This window comes from Lycium ferocissimum, chromosome 9, assembly GCF_029784015.1.
Source record: "Lycium ferocissimum isolate CSIRO_LF1 chromosome 9, AGI_CSIRO_Lferr_CH_V1, whole genome shotgun sequence".
Lineage (NCBI taxonomy): Eukaryota > Viridiplantae > Streptophyta > Magnoliopsida > Solanales > Solanaceae > Lycium > Lycium ferocissimum.
Genome location: NC_081350.1, coordinates 46,812,065 through 46,822,059, shown reverse-complemented (window position 1 = coordinate 46,822,059; position 9,995 = coordinate 46,812,065). Strand labels below are relative to the sequence as shown.

The 9,995-nt window shown below is 32.3% G+C and overlaps 1 protein-coding gene across 2 annotated transcripts; it reads left to right on the top strand.

Moving 5' to 3' along the window:
• The first annotated feature begins 4,563 nt into the window (after positions 1 to 4,563).
• LOC132031112 (probable beta-1,3-galactosyltransferase 2) lies at positions 4,564 to 9,371 on the top strand. Of its 2 annotated transcripts, none has more exons than XM_059420979.1 (11): positions 4,564 to 5,086; positions 5,547 to 5,646; positions 5,778 to 5,845; positions 6,211 to 6,422; positions 6,698 to 6,761; positions 7,300 to 7,372; positions 7,457 to 7,577; positions 7,676 to 7,763; positions 7,843 to 7,959; positions 8,142 to 8,251; positions 9,056 to 9,371. In XM_059420979.1, the coding sequence occupies exons 1-11, from the start codon at positions 4,971 to 4,973 to the stop codon at positions 9,202 to 9,204; spliced, it is 1,218 nt and encodes a 405-aa protein (XP_059276962.1). In that variant the 5' UTR covers positions 4,564 to 4,970; the 3' UTR covers positions 9,205 to 9,371. The 2 variants fall into 2 exon arrangements, with proteins under 2 accessions (XP_059276962.1, XP_059276961.1); XM_059420978.1 differs by having other exon boundaries at positions 5,772 to 5,845.
• The last annotated feature ends 624 nt before the right edge of the window (positions 9,372 to 9,995 follow it).

Below are 9,995 nucleotides of genomic sequence, written 5' to 3'. Positions count from 1 at the left end.
TGTAATTTGATCTTCTCTTAGTAGGTGTTTGGCCATAGAAACTAAAAACTTTTTCACTTTTTTTTTGGAATTTTGGAGTTGGAGTTGGAGTAGTGTTTGGCCATAATTTTTGCAAATAGTTTTTTTTTTTTGTTGAAATGTACTTTTTCAACAAGTTTTGGTTGTGAAAAATAAGTTTTTCAAATTCAAAATACAACTTCAAGTTGTATTTGGAATTTTCATGGCCAAACGCTAATTTTTGAAAAAAAATTCCGGAAAAAAGTGAATAATTCTTATGGCCAAACGGGTCCTATTTTAGCAAATTTAAAAAAATAAATAAGATGAACATGAAATAAGATTTAATGTGTGACAAATACACGCGTATATAAGAAATAATAAAAATAGAAAAAGAAATAATTTGAAAAGTCAAATGCACTTACACTATATAATTACTACCAATTTCTTACCTCTCATTGAGAATTATAAACTGTAATTGCTCCTCTAAGTTATATTCAATTTCATGTTGATCAAGTCATTATTTGATCAGATAAATATATCAAGTTGTGTAATTACATTCAAATTCAATTATAAGGTGGCTTTATTTTACATACAAGTCCTATAGAAAAAATAACTAATAGGTCCCTCAAATTCATATTCTCATTCCATGGTGGAGAAGTGACAGGCTCCACAATAAGAACAATTAATTGTCCCCCTTTATTACAACAGCCAAAACTAGTTTTTTCTTTCTTTTATATTAAGGTCAACATATAAATCACTAATATATAGTATGGTCTATTGTGATGCTGTCTTTATTACCCTTCTTACGTCTAAAAACAAGACAGCACTTGGTTAATTTATACATTTGCAAATAAATAGAACCGATTTTGACAACTTTGTTTATCAGGATTCATTACTTTTTTATATTTAAAAATTGATGTAACTAGCTAGTAGGAGAGAGGGACTATTTTCTTATTTCGATGGGAAGCTTCTCCACCCATAAGAAATTGTTACTTATTGTTGTATGACTAGAATGTCACAGGTTCTTGCCGTGAAAATAACTTCGGTAACAATTTAGTTGGATCTAGTTCACCAGATTTTTACGTATGGCAGACTTTTAGTGCACTGAGCTATCGACATAGTATTACAATTCATGTAAACATAGAAGAGGTCTGTCACTTTCACCGTAATGTTCTTGGCTACCAGCAAGGACCACGTGTCACTCACTCTTATTTTGGTATCTGTAAAAGTAAAAATAAAAACTCAGTGCGGTTACCAACTCTTCTTAATCATTTAATGGGTTGCTTCACTATGTTCAATGCTTTGTTCACTTCAATTTTTGTGTGCTTCCAACCATCTCACAATCAATGAATATAAAGAATATAATAGGGAAATATACTATTATTAAGTCTAATGATTTAAATTTGGCTTAATGTCTCTATCAGAATGAGAAATATACTTTTCGTTAAAAAGGAATATTTAAGACTTTAAAATTTATAAATGATAGAAACCTTAGTGTTTTTAATCAAAGAACACTTACAAATTTAAAACTCTATCAGAATGGGTAGTTTGTGTTTCTTTTCGTTAAAAAGGAATATTTAAGACTTTAAAATTTATAAATGACGACAAAGCTCTATGGCCATATTTTTCATCAAAGAACACTTACAAATTTAAAACTGTAATAACAAGTTGAAAATAAAAATAGTACTAGTATTTCTTTATGTACAACATATTAAAACCTAGCCAAACGCGTAGCCCTTTCCTAACCCACCAAGGATATTATATTTCCTTTTATTTTCCTCTTTTCGCTTTTAAATTTTAACACAATTTATTCCACTAAATTTTAACAATTTCGAAATCCTTCATTAAAAACTTATTTAACTCCCCATGTTAAGATTACGTACACTCAATCAAATAAATTAAATTATCGACAATTTAATTCATCGATTAATTTAATCCTTTATATTTATAACGACATCATGTAGATACAAAATCTTTTTCGTACATGAGACTTATAAGCATCCATAAAAGCTAGTATCATCAATCTCAAAGTCAAGACATCTATCAACTAATTATTATTTCACAAATGTAATTTGCCATTATCCAATTTACCAGAATACATAGACCCGCAATCTTTTTTAATAAATCAAAATAATGAACAAATCACATTGATCATAATAATTATATCAAGAGACATTTAATGAACTAGAGAATTTGTTTTATATATTCGACAAAAACACTTATCTCTATTGGTCCGTTCAATACATACAAAATGTACTAACAAGAAGTACACCGTTCCCATAATGAAGATTTATATTAATCTTGTGCTACAATCATTTGGCTTTGTCCAATTTCCATCTTCGATTTTAATTTCAAATTTTTTTAAAAACTTATTTTGACCAAATCATCTACTATATAAGTAAAGGACACACATATAGTACATGATCTATTTAATTCTTTATTAAACAATGAATAAATAATTGTTCTATAATAAATACTATATCCAAACACATGGTTAATAGTATATATAACCCAACAGTAATAACAAGTTGAAAATAAAAATAGTACTAGTATTTCTTTTGTAACATATTAAAAGGCTCCCGCTTTTTTGTGACACTTTTCGCTTTTAAAGTTCAATTTTAACAACATTTTGAAGCTGAATCTGACTAGATCAACTTATTGTCAATTCAGTCAGTTTTCAAGTGAAGTCTTTTCCTACTAAGAGAACTTCAAACTATGTTCAAGTGAAATACATGTCCAAATAGAATTTCAATTTCAATTTTTTTAAAACTTATTTTGACCAAATCTTTTGATTACATTCCCATACCCCACTTATGAAATTACACTGGTTATGTTTGTTGTTGTTGTTTTTATTTCCAAACGCCTAAATATGCACCATAGTGATAAAAGTAAATATAAATGTATGTTAATGTGTGAAAAATAACAGTATTTTTTTTTTTTTTAAATCACCAAAGTTTAGTGCCGATGAATGGAATTCCTCCAACCCTAACTAGAAGTCACGGGTTCAAGTATTGAGAATGGAAAAATCTCCAATCAGATCTTAAAAGCGATTTTCCGTTCATAAGCCTTATGTTGGCCGGATTTTATTAGCCGGACTAATAAATTCAGGACACCAGATAATTAAGAAAATAATTTTTTGGAAAAGGAAGTAAGATCTACAAAAGATTTCAATAAAGTAGAGATATATAACTGACAACATCTGAAGCAGAACAAAATAAACATAGTTCCCTAATCTTGCACCCAAGGGAGTGACCTAGTGCTTAATAAAATGGATTGAGAATCATGAGGTTTTAGTAGTCCACATTAGGGGCGAATTTATGTGTAAAAAATGTGTTACGTGAACACATGGTCACCCGACTAAACTCGATATATTATGTTTATAATTCTTACAAATATATCTAATATTAACTGAAGGAACACATGGTCAAACTAAATTGAATAGATCATTGGTTAGATGCCGCGCTCAATTGCTCAAGGTTGAGGGATTGAATCCCTGCTGACCTTTTGCTGCACGTTCTGTTCCTTTTATTTCTTCATTTTCCTTCTTGTAATGCAAATAAAAATGTAGTGCTTGAGACTTAAACTTGGAATCTCAAGATAAATTTTGAAGCACCTAGCCGACTTCTAGACTTGGGTTTATGGGATTCAAAATTTATATATGTGCATAAAAATTAAAAATATTACCATATATATAGTGTGCATTTGTCGAGGGGGTTCGAGCGAGCACTTTTCCGCCCCTGATGGTGAACCCATCCTCTTAAATTTCTGAATTCGCCTGTGATTCATATTTCCTGACCTTGATGGATAGAAGTATCTCATACCTGTACCTCATGAAATTAGTTAAGATGTGTGTAACGTGGACACCACGAGTATAAAAAGAAGTTCCCTAATCTTGATTGTCACTTTCTCTACCTAAAACAATTACTGCTTAGTTAAATCAGTATGAAGTGCTAAATAGAGTAGATTTTAAGCAAAACATGAAAGTACAAAACACACACACTGACACTGTAGTATTAGATGAAATTTTCCATTCTGACAGACACCAAAGCTTATAATCTCCTTACACATGTCAAAATGTTATAGATTCCCTTCAACTTTTCTCTCTCTTCTGATTACCCAATCACTCAAAAGCAACTGTCAAGCATATATGTTAGAGGCGGAGCTAGAGATTTTAATTCAAAATATTTATTTATGAATTCTGAATCATATTTTTTATTTATTTAAATATTTATTTATGAATCATATTTTTTATTTATTTACTATATTCTGAATAAATTATTTATATATATTATATGAATCATATTATAATTATAATATTTAAACTAAAGTTACTGAGTTATGCTATCTTTGCCCTTGATATTGACCATTCAAGAAGGCATTTATGTAAGCCACTGAAGTAAAAAACTGGTACAGTGTCCTCATGATTCATGAACCAAATTTCATTTTAGGAGAAAGGTCCTCAATCTTGATAAGGACAGTTTGGTAAATTTGGTACATGTAGTAGCTGTGATGTTCATTGTCTTCACCCTTTTTTTCCTGAAACATGTAATAATAAGCTAAATACCTTCTTGCTATAAACTGCATATCTTCCTCAAAGTTTGTTCCTACGACTCACTTTTGCTGTAAAAATTATAGCTTTCTTGGTTTGTGGATGTCTTTGATTTGACTCGATATTTGCTTTGGAGCTCGACTAATGATGACTCCCGCCGTGTAAGGCCTAGCCTATTAGAGAGAAGTGCTGCCTAAAAGGATTTTTTTCATATGCTTGGGGCAGGAACACGAAACTTCTGATTGAGAGTGTCTTTGATTTTGGCTAGTATTTGCTTTAGAGCCCGACTAATGGTGATTCGCGCGGTGCGAAGCCCGGCCCATATAAGGAAAGGTTGTTGGTTTTATTTGTTCAGTTTATGCATATGGGTTTTTTGTTAAAAAGGTTGTTGGTTGATCCACTGAAGAATTAAGTCTATTGAAAAATGACTTCCAAGAACAGAGGAGTAACAGAAAGGCCTTCAAGAAGTGTAGTTTCTAAAAAATGGAGTCTTTTTCTTTGTCTTGGGAGTTTTTGTGCTGGAATGATCTTCACAAACAGGTAAAGTTATTCACTTTTTTTTAAAGAAAGATTAAATTTTGAAGAACCTTGTTTGATTTCTTACACTTTAGGTGCTGGTCAATTGTAGTGTACCACTATCATTTGACATTTATAGGTCTCTTCTGTTTGATTTTGCTAGATTTTAGTTGATTCAGGTTCAACTATCTTTTGAATGATGTTACTTTACATTTTATAATTTGGTCCTTACTATATATCTTTTGAGTAACTCATTGCTGGCTGCTGCAATTTGGAGTAACTGAAAGCATATTTTAATATGTTGTAGCAGGTAACTTGCCTATTTTTCCCGTTTCTAATCCTACTTATTATCGGTGGTTACCTGTTATACGATAAAAATTATTTTAGCTCTAGCTTTACAATATCACACAGAATGATCATATTTTGGACATCTATTCACGAGAAATTATAATTTGACAATAATGCAAGCATATATTAATTGCAGAATGTGGATTATTTCTGAAACAAAAAGTGGAATTACAAGAACAACTACCGTTGAAGCTGAAAGATTGAAGTTAGTTTCAGAAGGTTGCATTACAAAATTTGTGAGTATTCTAATTCTATGTAAATAGAAAATCATCTCTCTAAACAAAAGCTCCTATCCTTTTTATTTCCGTTGAAACCAAACATCTTAACTTTGATCTTTTTTTTCTTTTTTTTTGTTTAATAGTTTCAGCAGAAAGATATAAAACTGGTATCTAAAGATATTTTTGGGAAAGTTACTAACTCACATCATGCTATTCAGTGAGTTTTTCTCGTCATCTTTCGCTTTCTTTTCTATTTAATTCTTACTTTTTTACTTCTTCCGTCCCTGAAAGTGTTTGACTGGATATGAAGTTTAAGAGAAAAATGAGGACTTTAAAACTTATGGTCTAAAATAAGCCATAGAAATTTCTGTGGCTATAAATCATTTCATCAAGAATAAAATCGGAAGTTTGAAGTTATATTGTTACCAAATATAAAAGGTGTCATTCTTGTTGGGCTGACTAAAAAGGATTGAAATGTCACATAAACTGGGACGGAGGCAGTAATAAGTTATAACAGAAACTTTGCATTAGATATGATAAAGATAGTTTAAATGCTGATGAATAACTGCATATCTTATACAGGACAATAGATAAAACAATTTCAAATTTGGAGATGGAGTTGGCTGCAGCAAAGGCAGCACAAGAGTCGATTCTTAGTAGGGTTCCAATATCAGAAGGAATCGACAAGGGCGAATCACGAAGAAAAAGAAAATATTTTATGGTGGTAGGAATAAATACCGCGTTTAGTAGCAGAAAAAGAAGGGATTCAATTCGCGCTACATGGATGCCACAAGGTTCTTTTGACTGTGCCTCTTCCTTATTCCCTCCTAGTTTGTTTAAAGGATTTTTTCATTTTTGGCCCGTCGGCCGAAATATATTATGAGCGCTAGCCAAAATATACAAAACACACACTGATTATGAATATAATACAGTATGTATATTTGAGTATACAATATGTATATTAAATGTATATTTGTACTTAATATACATCACATATACATCTGCCGTCTCGTGCTGAGCATTTGCTTTGTCTGATATTTGACATTGTTGATTTAACATGGTGAAACAGGTGAAAAACGAAGGAAGCTGGAAGAAGAGAAAGGAGTAATCATTCGCTTCGTCATTGGTCATGGGTGGGTGATTTTGCTTCTGCTAAACAATTTAAATTGCACAAATCATATACTATATTTGTATTTTGCTTCTGTTCAATTAACTAGACCTTCTCTTAAAAGTGGTAATTAAGTAGATAGGACATTTTTATCACTTTGGTCAAACTTTGTTGGTATGATGAAATTATATGCACACATATCCTAATTCTACCTCAAACTTTGCCAATATTTCTCAAAGTTTGGAACAAAATCATGTTGGACTCTGATGAAATTAAACTAAATACAAATAGGAGAAAAGTAAAATAATTTGGATCTGGGAACTTTTCTCCAAGATTTAAAATATCCACAAACAAACATGCTATCTCCTTCTTAGCTCTGTGTTGCTTGGATCCTCCAATCCACACTTGTTGCGGATCCTCCAAAATGCATAGCTTTTTGAGTTGGCATTCCTGGAGGATCCGACACGACTGAGAGGACATTGTGTGTAATCTTGTGTTAGATTCATAAGCAACGTAAACTTTTAATGTGCTGTCTAATTATAAGCTGTAAACTCATCGTGCAGTGCCACGTTAGGGGGCATATTAGACAGAGCTATTGAAGCTGAGGACAAAAAGCATGGTGATATCTTGCGCCTGGTAATACTTTTTCTAGTACTTACTGCAATCATTCACTTATGCTATACATAAAAAGAGGATACATCACTCTGCTTCCTTTAACAGGATCATATTGAGGGTTATCTTGAATTGTCCGCCAAGACGAAGACTTATTTTGCCACAGCTGTTAACTTGTGGGATGCAGAGTATTACATTAAGGTTGATGATGATGTTCATGTCAATATAGGTAACCAAATTTTATCACAATTTCTCCACCTTAGCATATAAAGATTTTAAGACTTGTTACTGCAAATGCAAGCTTATTTTTTGGTATTTCTGTTGCAGCTACACTAGGGGAAACATTAGCAAGGCATCGTAAGAAACCACGTATATATATCGGATGCATGAAATCTGGTCCTGTCCTTTCTCGGAAGTAAGGACATTTACCTTTTTCTGTAAATTGAATATTGAAATTTCAATTTTTTTTAACATCTTATTGTTTTCAATTACAGGGGTGTAAGATATCATGAACCAGAATATTGGAAGTTCGGAGACAAGTATTTTCGTCATGCTACTGGACAAATATATGCCATTTCGAAAGATTTAGCCACTTACATATCCGAAAACCAGTTAAGTATCTTTTTTTTAATAATTCTAATAAAAGCATAGTAGTTCTTCTTTCCTATGTTGCTCGAATCCTCTAGTGCGTAGCTTTTGCAAGAGCCGACACACACTCGTCAGTATATTTGAAGAGTCCGAGCAACGTAGGATTTTTTTTTTTTTTTTTTTTTTAATCTTCTGATATTTGAAGGGATGTACTACATAAGTATACCAATGAGGATGTGTCACTGGGAGCTTGGTTTATTGGACTTGATGTGCAACATATAGATGATCGCCGATTGTGTTGTGGAACCCCACCTGGTAAAGCATCCTTTTCTCTGCATAACATAATTGTTAGTTACTTGTTGGATTTCTTGGGGACATTTCCCACTTTGCGATTTATATGAATTGATAACTTCTTTTGTATTGATTGGTTAAGATGTGATATCAGTATGAGCTTTCCTCCACCTCTCAAATGTTGGCTATGAAATGTTGGAAGTTTAACAGTAATGCTAAAAGTTGGAAAATTATTTTTGGGAAGTTTTCTTTGAGAACAAATTCAATTAGCCAGAGAAAATGGAGGATTTTAACACGCTGCTTCAAGTACTCTCAAAATTAGCCTTTATTGATAGGTTCTGGTGCTATATTTGTTCAACTGAAAAAACATCAGTACCTTCTCTTACATGTGGTGCGACCGGAGTTAATTTCACGCATGATCACTACCTTTGAGTCATTGCATTTTTTGAGCAATTTACACATAATTCAGTTACTTTAATGTGATGAAAGTAGTTTCACGACCACAACTTTCACTACTAAAAAAAAAAAAAAAAAAAATTAGCGACGGACAAATTCAATAGCTAAACAGCAAAATCCGTTGCTAATCCTATTTAGCCACTGATTATTAAAAAACTCTTTTAGCTATGAGCAACATAGCGACGAAGCTAGTAGCTAATTCCAGATTTTTTCTTTGTAGTGGTAAAGTTCAGCAACCATATGTGAAATTAAGTCGTGTGACTGTTGATGCCTGACCATGCTAGTTAATGCTAGCAAAATGTTCTTAAAAAAGTAGTTAGTTTCATCTGTATGCACCTAATTTGATATAAATGAAAGTACTTGCTGCTGCAGATTGTGAGTGGAAGGCACAAGCAGGCAACATCTGTGTTGCATCGTTCGACTGGACCTGTAGTGGGATCTGCGGGTCTGTTTACCGTATAAAGGAGGTCCATCGCCGGTGTGGTGAGGGAGAGAATGCACTGTGGAAAGCAGCATTCTGAGGAGATTAATTAAAGGAAAATAGGTCAATAACTATGTCAAAATGCTACATTCTTTTACTCGGGAGTACATATTATATATACGATCTAGAGGCGAATTCAGGATCTAGAATCAGCGGATCCAGAATAAGTGTGATCGTGTTATAATTATATATATTTCTCCTTTTGCATATGTATACATACTTTGAGCTGACAAGCAGTCAGTTCAGTTGAACTCATAGAAGGCGCTCTAGATCTTCCTCTACACAAAGAGAGACGTGCCAGGAGAGAGACAAAGACTAAAAATAGATTTCAAAGCCTTAGACGTGGAGAAATCTTCTCCATTTTTGTAGAGAACAAAGGCAGCCATTGTTTACTGGATTCTAAAATCTTAATAAATGCAAGTCATATTTGCATAATGTAGTGTCACATTGCATATCAGTCCAATAATGCAATTTGGAATGTTATGTTAGGAGCTCAATAATTCATTTACGCTGTCAGTGTATAGAAGTTCAAACACAAAATAGAATAGGATTTGTTTGTTTACAATGTATCATCTTTCACTTTCTCTGTTGTTAAAGCTGATTCAAGTGGTTAGTGAAACAATAAATTTTAGTGAATGATATTGCTTAGTTATTCACTCAAAGTAAATAGGTAAGGGGTCTATTTATATTATATGCTATGCTAATATTTGGTGATATCTCAACTAATTCTTGATAGATATAGTTTTGCACATATATGTCCGTCCCTTTCTAATTAAATTATAAGCTACTTCTGTCAAAGGAAAAAAATGATGACCTTTGACTAAAGGAAAT

Bases quoted from the DNA above. Each gene is read 5' to 3' on its own strand.
- LOC132031112 (XM_059420978.1), top strand. From the start codon at position 4,971: ATGACTTCCAAGAACAGAGGAGTAACAGAAAGGCCTTCAAGAAGTGTA. The intron at 6,423-6,697 runs GTTCTTTTGACT...ATGGTGAAACAG, and splicing joins CGCTACATGGATGCCACAAG to GTGAAAAACGAAGGAAGCTG. The intron at 8,252-9,055 runs GTAAAGCATCCT...TTGCTGCTGCAG, and splicing joins GTGTTGTGGAACCCCACCTG to ATTGTGAGTGGAAGGCACAA.